The following is a 19,237-nucleotide window of genomic DNA, read 5'->3' on the forward strand; positions in this document are numbered from 1 at the left end:
TCAGCAGCCATAAAAATGCTCTGGAGATTGCCGTCTAATAGGGATGAAATAAAAAGCAGAAGCTGATTAGAATTCCAGAAAATGGGATATTCATCTATTTATAGGAATTTGAGTCTTCATATGCCAGATCTTATAATTTAGTTCTCAAAATGTCCTTGATTTTAAGCACTTCTGGAGAAATCATTAAATGAAGGAAAAGTAAGAGGAATTTAAAAAGAGCCAGATATGTTGATTTACAAAAGAAAAATGTAGCCAACATGGATTGTCTGGTTGAAGGATGCATGAGTAAAATATAACACGGCATATTGTGCCTGAAATGTACTCTCATCATTGCGGAAGCATTGCCCCATGCCAGGGACTTACTGTCGCCAACACAGACCGATGTGCTGAGGGAGAAGCATAGGGTGCAATGATGCTTTTTCATGATGCATCATCTTTGCTTATTTTTCACACCAGGTCGTAGTCCTTTTCAATGCAAGTGTCTCCCTGGAGTAAATTTGTTTTGTATCCATTTTCTTACATCCTTTTTGTGCTTGAATGCTCTTGCTTCTTTCCTCCCATTTCTAGCTCCTAAGTATAAGACTTAGGAGAGCATTCATAGGACTTGAGAAGAAGGTGATCTGATGAGAAGGGGAAAAAAAATTGCTGGCCTTCCACTTCTACAGAGATGTATAAAAGAGCTGCTGACATTGTGGGTGTTGTGGTTTAACCTGGCAGGCAGCTGAACACCACACAGATGCTCACCCGCTCCCCCCCACCCCACCCCCTGCAGTGGGATGGGGGAGAGAATTGGGGGGGAAAAAACATAGAGACCTGGAAAGCCTCAGGGAATCATTCTACCTTGTGTTTGGTTTTATTAAAAATACTGTGTGTATACTTTTTTAATCTATACATGTGTCAATTATGAAATTAGGGAGAGGGGCCATTATAGGGTGGCATGCTCAATATCTCATCTGGAAATGTTGCCTGTTTTTTTTTTTTTTTTACCATAAATATTACCATAGCTAGGAAATGATGTCAAGGGGTTTGAGAAAAAAGCCTCAAAACAAAACCAAACAAAGCTTGATGCTATGTGAGCAGGGTTGGGCTAACTAATCATCATGCCATTTTCTAGCTGAGGCATATGCCTGACCTGTAATGTCTGTTAATTGTAATATGAATGAAAATGCAGTGCACCTGCATAAGGTGGAAGGAAATTGTACTGTATTTTGGTATAATTTTACTGTGGTCTGTCTCTCAGCAAGGGATGTTTGGGGGCTCTGTAAATACTCTGTGTAAATCAAGCCCATTTGGAGCAGTTAATGTCCTTGTTTTGGAGAAACTTCTGCACAGTAGGGACAGGGCTTTTTCTCAGGACAGCAGGGGTTGGCAGTAAATGGGGATGAGGACATGGGAGCTGCAAATCCTGGGGCCTCAGCATTCCTGTCTGCACCATCTGAAAGGAGATGATGTCCAGTGACTCATCCTAGGCCAAGTCATTCCTTCCAATAGTTGCTCTTATATTTTGTTGGCAATGGTATTAGCCACATTCTTAGGCCAACTTGGCCATGCTGCCATCACTGGTGCCAGTGGCCCACCGGCAGTGTGGGCAGCTAATGCACCCATCGTAGCCTGGCCCTGTGGGGGGAAGGACTTCTCTGTGATGAGCTTAGGGAAAAACTGAAGTGCAATGTTGACTCCTCCTACCTCCTCCACTGCAGTGTCTTCTAACTTTTGCCACTCCACGCAGCCTATTCTGAATAACTGTTCAGAAATATGTATATTAGTTTGTACACTCAATATTTCATTTTTAATACCGCTCAGTGTAGCTATGATGTGTAGCAGCCTTATTGGCAACATACCTCGAATATCTCAGTTGCTCTGAACTTTCTTGTTTGGCTTTCTGGGTGGGGGATTCCAGAACTAAAGAAAAATAGACTTCTCTACACCGAAACAATAGCATTTTAGTGAATTAAGTTATTAAGAATGTGTATCCAAATTCACATTATCTCTGGTTTTTCAGTTTGTGACTTTTTTTAATACTTTGGTCTTCCTGGGTGACTTTAAGTGCCATGCTAAGTGTTTTCACTATTCTTAACTTCTTACTTGATGAAGAATTGGCTTACGATATGCTTTAACTCAGTGCCTTTCAGGCAGGTAATTTTTCAGCAGAAAATAACTATGGAACACTTCAGAGGATCATCGCATGTTTAAAGAATGTAAGTCTAAGCCACTTCCTTCTGCGCCAGAGGGAATGTCAGCAGATATAAGCATGTTTAGTCTGAGAGCAGGAGGGTGAACAAGGAAGACATTATATGAGGAGGTGTAGGTCAAGCAGAGATAGCCGCTAGAGACTGAAAGACCAGAGTGTTGCTCATGGAGGTCTAGAATTGTTATTACTATTGCTCCTATTATTATAGCCTCTAAAAGGTATTTCAAAGGGAGAGGGTTTTTGAGTTTCTCCAAATAATAATGGCATAATCTTTGCCTAGTAAAAATTGGCATAACATTCATAGCTTGGAGCCACTGAGAATCTGGACTAAAATTTGCTTAATGTATTTGGTTCTGGTAGAGCAAGAAATTAAAAATAAGATAAATCCTTCACAAGAAGGAAAGAAGAAGGTAGCTAGCAAAATAAGCAATGAGTATCAAATTGCAGAAAGTAGGCTCTGGAGCCATTGAAGTGCAGACTTTCCTTTAGGAATTCAGGAGCCAAGGGTAGGAGATCTTCTGAACAACCTGGCCAGCACTTTTTGGTGTGTAGACTCAGAATGATAGTTAAATTCATAATAGCCTACTTGTAGTAAGCTGGTCTTTTGACTAAATTCTTCATTGCAAACAGCCAGTCTGGAATCCTTGCTCATGGAAGTGAGTGAATATATAGTAGGAGTAAGGAAGGGTTTCAGTGTGCCAACAGCTTCAGAAGAACTGAAACAGTAAGAAAAAAACCAGAATAGCCCATTCTGTAGCCTTTCAAATGTATCCTTTGAATACAGATGCTGGCTACAGTTGTGTTTTCTGTACTGTGTTGCTTGCAGTCCCCCGGCAAACTTCACTTGCTGGCATAGGCAAGCACAACTCCCATTAAACTTAGCAGGAGCTGTGCTTGCTGAAGTTGGCCCTCTGCCTGCAGAAAATTAAATGCATTGGCAGGTTAGCCAGAGGAAAGTGTTCTTCTATTTGGGGTGCTCGGCACTTGTTCTGAGGCACTCTGGGCTTGTGGAAGAAATTCTCTAAAACTGGGGCAAGCCGGGAGGGCTTGGACAAATTGCCTCTTCCTTCTTCCCCTCAGTACTAAAGGCTAGACGGCCTGAGAAGTGTGCAAAGCACAGTCACTGGCAGACTCAGGATGCATAGTAGCCTTACCTGTGCCTTGGACTTTTTGTTTGTACCCAAAATAAGGAGAACTTCTTTTATTTTCTCTGTTATGAGGCAGGGGTTTGGGGGACATCAAAGTCATGGCTTCAGCCTTTTTCCAGGTGTCTTGGCCATGTCAGCATATATACAGCGGGGATTGTAACACGTGCGTGTGCTCATGCACGAAAGCACACCCTTTGGCTTCTGGAAAAGAACAGAAGAATGTATGAAAGGTCTTGGAATCTAAGACTATTTTTGAGTTATCGCAGTGTGATCATTCCCTCTTCTAAGCTGTGTTTTAGCCCCAATTTGTACTTCTCTGGCTTGTCCTTTATTTGATTATTTTTCTGAACCCCCTTAATTTTGTGAGGGCAGCTGAGCTGTCCTTTCCTGGGATTTCATGAATCAAAAATACCCCACTGTCCAAATGTCTTGGGAGTTTCAGTCCTCTTTCTGAAAGTGAGGTAGGCACTTAGTAGTATAAATCCCATTACAAATAAATGGGATTCAGAATTGCTCATGCCTATCTTTTTTTTTTTTTCTTTAAATGGAAATTTGGTCTCCTGATAGCATATGTTTTTTGGTTTGTGTGGTGTTGTTTTTTTTTTTTTTTCAAAAAAACCCCCAAAAGTCACATTGTGTGTTACTTGAAATTGTGCTTTAAAATTAAGTAGTTCTCCCAGGTGCTGGTTAGTAGCATTCCTTGCATTTGTATGATGACTTACTCCTGAAGTGGACAGAATTATACTATCTGGAGTTGCAACACTTCAGTCTCTCTTAGAATGTTTACAATAAAAATCTGATGCTGACAAGTATTGTGGAGTATATTTATTCTCTTGCTGTGGATTAAACAATTGATTCTGAAAGATTAAAATGCCCCACCTGCCGCCTTGCACACTTCTGTTTTGCCGTGTCAAACAATATAAAATGAATACTGCACTTCCCTCTATCTAATTGAATAATTTACTGTAAATAGCTGTCATTTACTTTACAGCAGTAGGGGATCATTAGCCAAATGGATGTGAGTAAGTCGTGCCTTTAATGCGCTAGAGGGGCCTAAAATGGAATCATCTAAATGGGACCATCAATACAGCACGCTGAATTAAGTCAGAGGCACTTAAAGCTTTAAGTCCTCTTTCTTGTAAATTACATGCTCCCTCGGCAGAAAGGTAATCAAGAACTTGCATAAAATATGGCATCTTTGTTTCAAAGCTTTATTTTTAATGAATAAAATAGTACAATTTAGACAACATGATTGGTAGGTACAACTGTGTTTTGGATTTCCCTCATTTTAATTACGTCCCTTCTTACTGATTGAAGCCTTCTTGCTTGCAAGCAGCTACTTGTGCTGACTAATATTGGCTCTATTCCGTAAATAAGTAAGATGAGCAGGTAATAAAATATCTTTTCTTGACTTTTATGGGTATATGACTTGATAATTATTTGCAGAAGTTGGTATTTTGTATATGTAATTTTAGAAAGGCCCCAGTCAATCTTAAGTCCTGAAAGTACAATACTTTTTTGGCTTATTTCACTACTGAAGTCAGTGGCAGGGCCGTTGGGTGCTTTAATAAGTCTTTCCTTCTCATTTGACTCCTCCTGGCCCTGTCTAGTTCTTCTGTTCAGTTTCCTGTTATCCTGGAAAAGCTTGATCTTCAGTTAAATTGGATGCCAAACTTTCAAAGACGTCCGAAGAGTGGGATGCAATACAGGTAGCAATTGTCTTGAGGTGTGAGAGTTGATTTAAAAAGAGTTTTAATTAATTGTAGCTTTGGGAGTTTGTATTACCCACAAGAATGTTCCTTTTCGAAGCCTACTGAGGTCCCTTCAACCTCAGCCATCCTGTGATTGTGTGATAGTAGCTTCTGAGTTATAGTGACTTTGTGGGACCAAGTGGTGCATTTTATGAAAAAGCATTTTCCTTCTGGGTTTTGACTGCTTTTACTCTTGCAATCTTCTAGGGGTTCTGGGATGTTAAAGTTCCTGACCTATTTTTCCATGTTTATTCCCTATTGAATTTTCATCTTAGTTGTCTCCTGTCAGTGGTCAACCATTTCACATTTTTTTTTTTTTTGAAACCTTTTTTTGTGCGCTAGGCCTTCCACTCCCACATGTATGAACTCTTCAGTTCTTGGAATTAGATTTGGGCAGATGATTTTAAAATCAACTTGAGGCTCAAGGGCTGAAAATAAACACCCCTCTACCCCCCCAACATTATTGCAAACTTAATCTATCACTGCACTGAAGAGAGTAGAAGAATTTGGTACACTGTTACTTCAAAACATGGAGACGTTAAATAACTTTGTGTGTAGCTGGGAGGAAGTTGGTGACAAACCTTATTGTGGAAAGTGGGACTATTTCCTTATTTTCATTCTCTAGCTGTAACTGCTGCCTTATGTTTCCTGTAACTGATTTTTTTTTTCTCCTTCTTACTGAAATGTTTTTTTTAAAGGTAAATTCATCTTGTGCTTTGAAACTTTTCAGAATCTGCTTATGAACGGCTTTCACTTTTATTGGATGAGTCATGAGTCGAAAGCTCTGTCCTGTAGCTCTACCATGAGTAATGCTTAGCATTTTCTTGGGTTCTCTTTTAGAAGACTATTAAATTAAAAGAAGAATCTGGTTTTTTGATATCTTAATGGACAATTAGGTGGCTGGGTCTCCAGAACTGATTTACATTTACCACTGCAGTAATTTAAGTTTTTTTCCTCCAATTTAAGGATGTAACTTTTTTCCTTGCATGTGCATGTTGCTGGTTGTAGGTCTCCATCTTTAAATAAAAACCAAAACAACAAAAAAACCCATTTTGGTGTTGGGACTGCTGTACAAGTATTGATTCTGCTTTTGGGGACAGTTTTTTCACTGAGGTCCATATTGACAGTAGCTACCAAAGCTGGCCCATGTACATAAGCTTCAAGTTACCTGTGTGACATTCAAGTTGTGGTAATGAACGTAGAATCATAAATCACTTAGGTTGGAAAAGACCTTTAAAATCATAAAGTCCAACTGTAAACCCAACACTGCCAAGTCCACCACTAAACCATGTCCCTGAGCACCACATCTACATGTCTTTTAAATACCTCTAGGGATGGGGACTCAAGTGCTTCCCCAGGCAGCCTGTTCCAATGCTTGACAACCCTTTCAGTGGAGAAATTTTTCCTAATACCCAATTTAAGCCTCTCCTGGCACAACTTGAGGCTGTTTCCATGTAGGTGGTATGTGGCTTCAGGAATCCTATTCTTTTACCTGAGCACAGACTGAGAGGTCATGGGCTGCTCCCCTGAAACCTCTGTGCCAAGTCTTGTCCAGGTAATGTGTATCTAAAGAAAAACTTGCATGTGCAGTCTCTACTGCTGGTGGGCCAGGCTGTCTCCCTGATTACTCAGATGGCAGGTACTTCCTCCCCTTGGATGCCAAGGCATTGGCACATCAGCAGATGAGCATCGGCAATACCTAGCAAGTTATTTGATATGCCTGGCCCTCAAGTATTTACTGGTAGAACATAAGTGTAACTGGCACAGGCAGTTCTTTGGATCTAGCTGATGTAAATGTTGGAGTGTTGATAGTCTCTCTAAGCTTAGGCACCCTGAAAATAATGAAAGCCATATTTGCAGGTGGAATATATGCTCTGTCCCCATGAAGGGTTAGGGACAGATCAGTTTTCTTGCTGAGGCCATTTATTGGCTTTGGTTGCATTGGCAATATTGGGAGATGATGGGTACTTGGAGACGAGCAGTTTTCTAAGGCTGATCATGAAAAATGGAGATATATGAAACTCTTAAACATGAAATGCTCTCTGTAGAGGTGGTAGATGGAAAACCGCTGGTATTTTAATGGTGAAATGAGCTCTCTGGAGAGATTTGGAGTTTACTTTGCTACTCTTGTCCCATTCTTGTTAATGGGAGATGGTTGGCTCCACAGCCCACACATCACAGGTAACAACAGAAACAAGCCTGAAGACTGAAGTTTTCAGGGCAATGGACCAGCTCTGTGACCTTTGCTAAGTTTTGGTGTGTTTGCACCTGAATGGTCAGCACCAGATTTCTGGGAATAGAAGTTCATGGAGAACTTTCACACTTAAAGATTTCCTTGGTCTTACTAGTCGAGGGTTCGTAGTGCACATGCTTGTATTGGAAGGGAGTGAACAGGCTGCTTTCCAAATGTGGATCTAATGTGTATCTGTCTGTTTGGCTTTCAGTGAAGTCTTAAGTTTTGTTTCATGGTCATAAATAACTGCAAGGCTCAAGCCAAAACTGTTGATAAAAAACCAAGGTCACAGTTATCTCTTTCTATGGGGAGGAAAAATAAAGTCTGGAATCTGTGCACTCTGAAGCCTAATCATTAGGAATTCATTGAATTTGGCTGCTAACAGCAAAAGCTTGACTCTGGGACCTTTACTTCCAACTAATTCCGGTGTACGTGTGTCTTACTTGTGTCATCCCAAACTATTAAAAACTCATGATAATAATGAGGAATATTTATCAGAATGTTAGCCGCCTTCTGCAATGAGACTTATACTGTTTAAAAGATAATTTTTCTCTTCTTTCAACACCACTTTTCAGAAATCATGAGAACAAATAATACAGCCGTCCTGGAATAGACTGTGAGGTAGTTCATTGTGTACTCAAAACTTGAGTGCCTGTTCCTTTGCATAATATGTTACAGAACATCAGCTGAGGAGCACAGCCAGTTACTGTAGTTCAGCTGATAGATGCGACAGTGCTGGACACCAGTACCTTGCTACGTATCTGGGAGTTACCAATGAGAAAGGAGATATAGGCCATAACTTGTACACCTTCTAAATTTGGGGCTTTACTAAGTAAAAGTATTATGACATGCAGATAGTTGCTTTTTAAATCAAACTACACAAGCCCCTACTGAGCTACAATATTTGTAATAATGGGTAATACAGAGTTACAGCAATATTGAGTAATAAACATCATAAGCTCATGGGGGATCTTGCATTGACTCTACAGCACAGCTGGATTTTAAACCAAAGAAAATACCCAAAAGGTCTAGCACAAAGCCCTCTTTGCTCTACACTAATGTTTTTGTCCTTGTGTTGAGTGTAAGTAGCAAACCCTGAAGCTTGCTCTTTCCCATTTTTACTGAAGTCTTAGTGATGCAAAATTTGCACTGGTGGACATGTTTCTGGAAAACGGGCATCCAGTTTTATTCTGTCAGGATCAGTAAAGTTATAAGCTCTCAGGTGCAGTATGGCTCTTCATATGTCCATCTATCAACATCCAAACTTTACTTGCTAACAAACAATGCTCTTCTCCTTGTGTTTTTCTATTGTTTCGTTGCCTGTGCCCTCCTGCTCGGCTTTTAAAAAACACAAACATCAAAAACCACAAAACCCCATGAAAACTGTGCCATTGCACTATTTGAACAAAAAACCCTTGGCATTCTGGAACTGTGCAGCCAGAAGCTCAGGAGTCTTGACACAAAGACTGAGTGCAGCACAGTAACTTGAAGTAGGCTTTGCGCTTTCTGCTCCAAGCTGTTCCCTAGAGGCAACGTGATCTCTGGGGTAAATCTAATCTAATGTGTACAGGCTGCAAAGTGCACCCGAGCCTTTAGATTTGCTAGGGATTTCCGGATGCACTCTGATCATGTTACACCTGCCCCTGAGACACAGAATATGGAAACCATCTTACAGAGCAGTTCTGCTTCTAGTCCTGCTGGGGATTCCCTACCTGCATCGTTGTTATAGCTTTTTGGCTCCTTCATGTTGTTTTGTGCGAAGGACAGAGGGACAAGAAAATGTCTGATGATTGGATACTCTTTGGCAGTGGTTCAGAAATATAAATGCACTATTTTCTCCTTAAAAAGAGAAAAAGCCTACTACTGCTTTATTACTTGACCTTTGTGTCAAATTATAATGACTAGGCAACATAGTTCTGCTGACAGGCTGTCTGGAGGTGTTAATTGGAGTTATTAAAGGAGAAAAGCAAGAAATAGAAACAACGCTGAAATGTTGCTATAGCTCAAATGTTCATATTTTTTGTGTATAGGTAATTTCACATAGATACTCTGATTTTATTTTTTTTTTCAGCTTGGACAAAGAAGTTTGTGTTCATCTGCTGGATTTGTCTCTAGAAAAGACACACTTAAATGTAGAAACTGCAATTAGCACAAATGTAGCCTAGTGGAGGAGAATCAATGTTCAGAGAGCTGGGATCCTTGAAAGTACGTGGCTCAACCACACTTGCTTTACGTGTTCCTTGGTGCGTGTTGGTTCATCTCACAAGCTTGTTGCTAAATTTGATCTCCTGTTCTTGTTTTCTGTTGAGATACATTATTAGCAGGCAATAACTTTGAAATTCCTTATCTACCTTCCTCCTTTTAACTTTTCTGTAGCTCTTAGGTGTCCTTTTCTTTCTTTTCCTCAATATGCAGAGGAAAGGGGAAAAAATTATGATAAACTTTAGGGATAGAAGTAACAAGTTTATTGGTAATTCAAACAGAGAAGCTTCTCAATGGCTAGAGTGTGCTATTCTTGGCCCTTTGTGTTTGTGTTAACTTTTAGGTAAATGTGTGTTTTGGTATAAACCTGGTTTTAACGTTTTTGGATTTATGACAAAAAAGAGCAACTGGATATTAACTCTGTAAAATGAAAAACTTGATGGCTGCTGGCAAATGTTGTGAAAATACCAGCACTGTTTACCATGTAATGCCTTGCAATACTTCCAATAAAGACTTGGCTAGTGTGGGCTGTAACCTGAATTAATAATATTGTTTTGCTCATCTCTGTTAAAATGTCAGATTTTTTTTTTGTTCTTTAGAGGAATATCAATGTAAGTAAAGATGTCTTTCAGACTGCCTGTCTGACTAACTGGAATGGATTTTAAGTAAAGTGAAATCCATTCATTACAAAAATACATGTTTGCACATCTCTGTATATGATCTTATTGTCATCTTTCTTTGCAGCAAGCGAGTAACTTGGGTAGGCCCTTATTCTTTTCCCTTCATTGAAGTTGTTAAATACAAGGTTGTTGTCTTCTCTATGTATTTATTTACAGTATTAAACTTCAGAATATTTGGTTTCGATATGTACTTGCCTCAAATTTAACTTTGGTTAAGTCACTTAATTTATGTTTCTCTATTTCCTCCCTGGATAGGGAGATGATTTTCTTTTCTCTCTCTTTATTTCAAGCTCCTTTTGGAATTTTTTTGATGTTTTTAGGGGGAATAGTGAATCTTAGCTGTAATTTCATTACATGTAGCAGCCTCATGTTAACAAGTCACAGTAAAACAGCAATATTCTGCAGGTATTTCTTCCGCACAGTGTAGTCTATACTTCTACAGGCTTGTACAAGGCAATGCACAAAAATTTCCTGTTGTTTTATTTTTGGTGCCCTACACAATGGCTAGTTGAAATAACAGCCCTTTTATTTCTGATCCCTCCACAAGGAGGCTGGGAAGACAAAAGTTTCCACCTCCTGTTGAGAAGACAAGACTAAGTCCTTTAGACTGGATGTTGTTTGCATAGGGCTATGGTGTCAAGGGTAAATCAGACCAAAGCAGGGGAATTTCACTTGAATTAATTTACTGCCAACCAACACAAACCTCTGACCTCTAATACAGATGCTGGGGGAAGTGTGGGGTGCCCCCCACCTGGCCTCAACTGCCCTTATTGTCAGGGAGACCTGGGAGGTTGAGGTGGTGCTGTCAGGGGTTTCCTCGCGGTCCTCCTCATGGTGGCTGCAGGCTTGTTGTGGTTCCCCATAGGGTGGCTGCAGACCCCTCCTCGCCCCAGCCCCGAGGCCACTGCCCTGGCGGGGTGGTTTGGGCTGGCACTGGGCTCAGCTGCTGGGCTTTTGCTGGGCTTTTCCTTACCTCGGGGCCGGCTGGAACTGGTTCCAACCGATGGGCGGCAGCTGGGCCTGCTCTCACAGGCAGTGTGTGGGCCCTCGGAGCCATGCCCGTGAGGTACTGCATTTACAGCTGGTCTGCCCCCGGTAGCTGCTTTATATATAGTCTTGGTGGAAAGAAAGAAAAAAAACCCCAAAATGTGACACAGGGAGGGGGAGTTGTTCTTCAGTCTGACAGCACCTGGGCGTCTCTGAAGAGAAGGCCCTGGCGCCATGTGGGGGCCATTGGTGCAGGCACCGCCATGGCTGAGGGCAATCCACGGTGAAAAGGGGTGGTCTGCAAGCCATATGGCTAAAGCCCGTTTAGCTGTTTTTCTTCAGAAATACCTTTGAAACCAAGAGGCCATGGCCGGGAACAGGGATGCCCTTATTGTGAGCATTTGAATTGAAACTTGTGTTGGTGCAGGTGATGTCAGATTGGCTGTTTGGTTTATTTTAATAAGGGAGAGGGGAAAGCACTATGCAGTCTGTCAGAAAGCAAGGGAAGAGTAAATACAGAGGAGTTGTATGTCTCAGCATTTTATGGCAGCAAGTTGCATTAATACTGCTCTGAGAACCAATAAACATTTTTATATGGTGATTATTCTGCATCCCATAAAAGATAAAATATAGCTCTGGAGTGCACCAACTTGCCACCTATTATTCAGTTCCTGAACCTCAAAAGCAAATTCTTTTCCAGTGAAACTGCCTCTAAAATGCTAATTGCTAGAAATGTGGCCACTAATCAGTTTGCTCCCATAATACTGCCATCTACATAAATCGGTGTGCCTCTTCCAGAAGGGGAGATTTTAAAGACTTTCACTGATAAGATTAAAAAAAAGATGCCAACTAAGTGATTAGCCCCGTGGCTTTTTGCCCAAAATAATTTTAAGGGGGAATCTTAAAATCTGTTATGCCCTTCTCTATCGCCTCATGTTAAATATTTTCATAACCAAGTCCACAATGATGTAAACTCCATCTTTCTAGAGATTTTATACTTAAATGGAAAAATTTTCTAAAAATACGTTGTAAGAAAACTCATGCCTTGGCAGAAGGACTGACTGCAGCATGTGGGATGACAGATCTCTTCCATTCCTGGTCTCTGTGGTTATATGTATGCTTGGTCATGGAGAAAGCTGGATTGCCTGGGTAATGTGGGTCTGTGCTTCCCCTTCCAGTGCAATCAGATCTTCTGGTTGCATTGCAGATGTTCTACTTAGCAAGTGGATCATATGATAACATAAAATAAAGAAATGGAATGAACGAGCTGACATCCCTTGCTTTAGAAGCAGACTTCTGCGTTGTGGTGACCACAAAGAAAAAATTGTGTGTTCAAGGAGGACATCCTGAAGGCTCTAAAGCCAGAAAGCTGAAGGAAGGAATCAAAATGTACACAGATGAATGTGACCATGTTTTAAGAGACTGCCTTCAGGTTTCTACCCTGTTCCCCCTCCGCTCTTTGATATTTGCAGTTGACAACATTGCACTTCTTGTGCTATACTAAGATCTACAAAATAATGCTCCTCATCTGCAATTTTCAGGATGACCTCTGAACTGAGATAGAGAAAAATCCAGAACAGAAAAGAAGTAGCACAGACTTCAGTTTGCATGAATAGCTACATTAGATAAACACACGCACCCCACCTCTTTTTTATATGCATACACATAATACGTATTTTATGAATCTTTAATACAGATAACATAATTATAATGAAATAGAAAATATTTTAGAAAAATAATATAATTGAATATAATGTAATATATTTTTAAAATGTTATATAAATATAGTATATATTATACAAAAGCTGTAAGAGCAGCTACTATGAAAGAACGCTGCAGGTAGCACCTATTTCCACTGCTCTCCCTCTTCTAGTTTTAATTTTGCATTCTAGGGGTGCAGTGTATACCTCTGTTTATATGTTCCTATGCTAATACCACCCATTGTAATGCATCATTTGAAGGACTCTTCATTTTTTTCTTGCTCCTGGTTTTATGGCTTCTTAGATTTGTGACACCCAGCTTAATTCTGAGTTGGCTCCTACTACTGTAATTAATTCATTTCTATATAAGCCTGTTACAATGCAAGATGACAACAGGATCCCAAGTCCTCAAATGGTTAGCGTGAGAAACTTCTGATGGACTCAACGTGTTGCTGAAGGACAGAGTGTATGTATTTACTTTCTGACCTATCACATAAATGCTGTCAGAATTTTCCTCTTAATTTGATTTGTGGCATTCCATTAACAGTTATTCTGTGTACCAGGAGAATAATAACTAATGATTCCCAGACTCCCAGAATTGTAAAATAAGGACAGGCACTGTTTGGCAGAACAGAGATTGTACTTCACTACAGACAGGCGCTGTTGTTATTAATCAAATGATACCTAGTCTGAAATGACTTTTAGGCTAACAGCTTCTTATTTCAGGTTAACCAGCTTATTTATAGGTAACATGCTCTTCTAATTCTGATTGTCATTAATAATCAAAGACCAGATGTGTGGATTTCTGTCTTTCAGAAAGAGAAATGATGCTCTTGATTGACCTTATTTTAAGATGTTCTTAGTGTTGAAATTACGGTGTTAGGGGTTAGGAATGAGGTGGAAAAAGTTCATGGATTTACCTTTTGATTTAAGCCTTTACAGGGGTGGACATGTGTGCAGTGAATGAGCTGAAAAATGTGAATTTAATTGTGTGAGTTTCAGAGCCTAATTATTTGGGATATCATTTTGTGATGAAGAATAACATCTCCTGTAGGATGCTGAAAAGCCGTGTTGTGCTATAGGAGCTGCTAACAAATGCTGAACAGACCTGAGTGAGAGGAGGCTCCCAGCAGGGAGCTCCTGTAAGGCAGGAGGAGTCGGCTGTTGGAGAGCCAGTGGTTTGACAGCTCCCAGCTGCACTGCTGTGCTAAGGAGGCATTGCATGGGTTTCACAGGTGCTTGCAAGCCTGGTGTAAATTAGGATGAGACCCCTCCTTCTTTAACTTATGGGTGGGCTACATTGATGCCTCTTCAAGCTGTTTTTAGTTCTCTGTGTCAGTTGCCAGTATCAGGGCCTGGTGCTTATATATGAGCAGGTTACCTGGTGGTGTGCTTTTTGGTTTTTGTGGGGTTTTTTGTTTGTTTTGGCCATGAAGGTCACATCCTCTGCTGACACTGCTTTTTCTGAGTGATGCTTTCATGCTGTTTCAGTTGTGATGCTTTGTTTTCTTCTTGTGTAGTAGTTCTCTGAAAGAAGCTTTTGGCTGACTGTCTTCAACAGGAATGAAATGTGGTTTGTGGTCTGCTTATCTACATCTATCTAGTAAACACGAGCAACTAACATCTTAACATCTAATTCAGTGTTGACATGACAAGATGAAGGACACAAGGAGAGTCTGCTGCCTTGAATATATCTAATTCCATGTGCACGTGCTGCTATCTACCCAAACAATTAAACTGATTATAAGGTGTTATTTATAATCATGATATAAGTCTTTGTGCAGACATTGATTTATGTAAAATCCTATGTAAGATATTAAAAAATTTGCCTTATAATAGTCCAAGAATGATAATTTTATTATTTCAGCATAAATGTCACTCAGGCTTGTACCAAAATGACAGGCTTGTACTGTGAACTACGAGTAGTGTTATTTCTTTGGTAGAAGTTTACTGAGACAGCATCTTTGACCAGCTGTGGGACTGATCAGTGGCCACTGAAGCAAGTGGAAAAAAACCTTAGCCTCTCCTGCACAAGTCTGCTAATGTTGCCTATCAGTATGTATATACTTAATACATGTGAGCGTGTATATACCTGCATGACATATAAACCAAACGTGTGTGTATATATATTTTTTTCATGAAATTTTAAGTCAGAAGGGCACCTTTTAAATGGTTGTTAGGAGAAAGGTCTCTGACTTCAGGCACTATTTTGGATCTGTAGCTCTGCTTGCTGCCGCACTGCCTCCACCACCTGTGAGGAAGCAGCTGGCAGGAAGGACTGAGGCCCATGTGGGGCATATGCTTACAGTTTGTATATCCTCAAGCGTGTGTGCTCATGTGCCTGCCACCTGTTTTAGTTACCTATAGCCGTAGTGTGAAAGTTATTGGACTTCTTGGTGCCTCTGCACAGAGACTCAGCCAGCCATTGCAGCAGAGGCTGTGTGCATTGCCCTACCCATGTGTCAGTCCCTCAAAGAAGCAGCCTTGGAGAGGTTTTCATGAGAGGTTGCTAGCCATTACTAACAGAAACACGTATGCATGTCTCTGTTCTTCCATGTCTGTTGACCTATATTTGCCAGAGTAAAGAAGCCTTTGACCCAGTGTAGGATGTTTTTTGCAGATGAAAAACTTGGTATTCGGAGAGTTTCTTACTTTGACCTGAGGTGATGCTTAGGTGGTCAGTTACATGGTCAGCCATAGTAGGCGACCTTTCTTTTAGGAAGCTGACTACAGCTCAACGCTGTGTTGTGGCCTTTAATAAAAAGCAGCATCAACTAAACAGAAGGATTCATCAGTCCTGTCACATCTTTACTAGGAAGTACACCAGAAAGGTGAATGAGAACACCAAAAACTGAACAACATCTGCCATTGAGCACTGCAACATCCACTCCACAGCATGTGGAGGAGCCGTTCTGAGCTCTTGTAGTCATGTGTCTAGGCAGGCTAGTGTGGTCCTTTGCTGTCCTGGGGGTACAGCTGGTCCTCTGGCAGACTGCCAGGCACTCGGGGAGAACACTTCCTCATGTTGTCAACATTACCTTGGGCTTAGAGACTTGAGCTAATATCTAATCATAGTCTTGAGACAGACTGTTTCGTTAAGATATTGGTGTGGCATTTTGTTATTGTTCCTGGAGCATAAGTGACCTCTAAGTAGGAGTTGATCATGTTTTTAAAGGCTCTCAGCCATAATATAAATGTGTGTTTTGTGGGAAGACAGAGTATAAAAAGCTGCATTTTTGTCAGGTTTCTAATTTATAGGGAACAATGACATGCAATAATCTAATTTATGTCTGTGTACATTATGTCACCAGTCACAAGTAATGGAGTACAAGCAGATGCTTTGATTTGTATGTGTAGAAATTGTTAGTGGGCTGAGCTAATGGTGAAGTAGCTTTAGCTTGCCAGAGGGAAGCTGTTGATTTTGTATTGGTAGCGTAAGAAGGTAAATCCCATGCCTGATGCTGAGCAGAAGGAGGCAGCTTGTGCCCATGAAGTCTGTACTTCTGCAGACTGAGACACTATTTTCCTGGTCCTCTACATGACAGGATTTAGGAGAGGAAACTTCATCTTGGATATTAAGACTTTATGCAGATGTGTTCAACTTTGATTAAGGGTATCTTCTCAAATGAAGATAGTGATAATCATGATAATTGGCTATTTCCAGTAAATCTGATTATATGATTATTTGTATTTGGGAACCTTAAATTTCTTTGTCAAACAGGCAAAAAAAAAAAAACCACCCTAGTAAAAAGAAATGAAGACTGCTGATTAATTCCCGTTGTTAGTGAAGTCTCTGCATCATATGCTAAATGCTTTAAAAAAACCAACAGTAAGCTTGTTTTTCAAATCTTGGTGTGTCATGGGAGCAGAAGGATACATACTAATATTTTCATACTTGGGCACATGAATTTTCAGTCTATCAAATGTCTGATACTTGCAATATTTTTAAATCAGAGAATTCAGTAATGATTAAGCTGTCTATTTTTAATTTTATTTTTTTAAACAGATTCTTCTCCCATATTTCAATATACTCCTTTGTTAGATGCACAGCCTAAGAAGATTAAGTTTCATGTTTTTCCAGGAAAATTTGGGGCGTGGGGAGGAACACAGGACAACACCATTACTAAAGCAATCTGGCGCTAAAAGTGGACAGAGCATGTGAATGCATTACTCTGGTTGTAATACTTTTATATACTCAGGACAATGTTTGCGAGATCTTGGGGAAAAAAAAGCAAGGACATGCATTAGCAATGAGATCTGTTTGCTAGGAAAGATGCTGAAGACCACTCTGTGTCAATTAAGAGCAATTTGGTGTGGCAAATATCTGAAATGCTGGCTGACTCAGCTTGCAGAATGTAGCCAATAACCAAATGGCAGAATTTCACAAGTGGCTCCTTTAGAAACATTCTGCTTCCATTGGTGACACAAACGGCATTAATTTCCTGTGTAAAGTGTTTTCTCCAAGAGTGAGATCCATTGATCCCAGGTTTTGCTTCACATCCAAGAAAGCATCACTTCCCCACTGTTCTTGGCTCCTCCTCCAAATTCATTCATCTCCTCGTTCTTCTTGAGTCATGAATTAATATTTTTCTTCAAGTGTTTTGCATCAGTTCTTCTTCTAGCTGTGTTGGGTGATTGGGAATGACTTCACCTTTTCTGGTAGAATAAATCTTCTCTGGCTTCTGCTGAGAACGTGCATTGGTCTATAGTGGGTAATGCCCTAACGTAAGATGGGACTAATTAAAAGGAGGAGGGAGACAGCACCCCTCCTTTTTGTGAAAATGAGGTGTCTCTTTCTCTTTATGTCTTGACTCTTTCTAGTATGACAGTGTTCGTATGTGTCTGTTGGCCAACAGATAAAAAGGAAAAACACGGAGGAAAAAAAAATGTGTACAGCATTTCAAACTGACAGAAAAATGAAATTGTTTAACATGGAAGGATCCAATACTTCTGTAACCTAGACATCAAGGACCTTTCTGTAAATGTAGTACTGAATGATTCTGAAATCATATGAGCGCACTCTTGCTTTCTCTTGCAGTCTTTCTCACAATAACCTGAATTACAATCATACTAAATTGATTTTCTCTAGAGTTCATGTTAATTCAAAATGAATGAGGCTAAATAATAATTCTGTATTAACTCAGAAGTGTTCAACACGGATGGCTCTGACCTGTGTAGTACTCCAGGAACTTCAGGAATATGAAAACTCTAAGTTGCTTATGCCACAAAATGTACTTAATGGCTTTGGTTATCTGCTGGAGTTGTGTGGTTACCTGAGGAAAAGCCGCCTTTTGAATTGTTTTTAATGAGTTAGCTCCACAGGTCAGTAGGAGACTGCTGTGCCACCCTGGACTGAAGAGTTCTGAGTTTCCCTAGGATTACTAAATGACTGTTTGTTTTCTTTCTAGATCCCAGCCTATGGAGAAGTGCACATAAGAATAGGATGAATATGGCTTTTAAGGGTGAGGACCAGTTAGATTCCCTTCCGTTACCTGTTCAGCGGTAAGTGGCGTGCTCTGTCATCCAGACTTGAGTGATTGAATGCCTCTAAGGCTGCAGCTGCGCTTTCCTTTGAGGATCCAAAGATGTTTAAAACCTCATTTTTAGGCTTAGCTTTAGGTAGTGTTCATACAAAATATTGAGAATGAATGTGGAAATCTGGGATGCATTTCTCATGGCATTTGCAAATTTTCATACCTGCAGTCTGTAAATCATGACAGTGAGTACGTGGTCATCATTTTAAATGGATGAATGTGTTTGCAATGGAGATGTGACTATTTAGTGGATCAGTTCTTTGTCATGATGGAAATCACTAGAACTCTCTGCACTCTGTGAAGACTGCTGAAAACTATAAATGTAAATGTCTTTAACCTGGTTGACTTTCTTCAGGTGTAGCTGTAGTAATGATATGAAGGTTATAGTATGATCTCTCCAGCCTGTGGTACCCTGGTGGGACTGGAGACATTGGTGACTCTAATAATCAGGCTTTTAAAATCTGGCTGTTGGTTGGCATCTAGTAGCTGCATCTGCATAGTATAATTTCAATTCTAGCATAATGGAAGTTCCATGAAAACAAAAAAGTATGAATGATGAATACAATAACCCTTTGCATTCTCGTTGCGCTATAGACTTGATATGTGGCATAACTGTGTTTTTGTGGGGGGAGGGAGGGGCTACTGAATGCAGGAATACAATCAGAAATAAAAAGTATTAACATTGCAGTCTTTCTCCCAGTCTTCTTTCTTCTGGTCAGATTGTAAGACTTTACCATAATCAGCTGGCTGCTGACATGCAATCTCAAAATGCGATGCTTTTCTTCATCAGGAATTTGAAATTTCTCTACCT

At 40.2% G+C, this 19,237-nt stretch overlaps 1 protein-coding gene across 1 annotated transcript in view; it reads left to right on the forward strand.

The window, feature by feature from the left end:
• Window positions 1–19,237, forward strand: part of INSC (INSC spindle orientation adaptor protein) — a 157,424-nt gene that overhangs the window by 41,707 nt on the left and 96,480 nt on the right. Inside the window, exon 2 of the mRNA XM_009635378.2 lies at window positions 18,301–18,394. Coding sequence (XP_009633673.2) covers window positions 18,301–18,394 — 94 coding nt within the window. The remainder of the gene's footprint in view (window positions 1–18,300; window positions 18,395–19,237) is intronic.

Source organism: Egretta garzetta, unplaced genomic scaffold, assembly GCF_000687185.1.
Source record: "Egretta garzetta isolate BGI_Z169 unplaced genomic scaffold, ASM68718v1 scaffold133, whole genome shotgun sequence".
Taxonomy (NCBI): domain Eukaryota; kingdom Metazoa; phylum Chordata; class Aves; order Pelecaniformes; family Ardeidae; genus Egretta; species Egretta garzetta.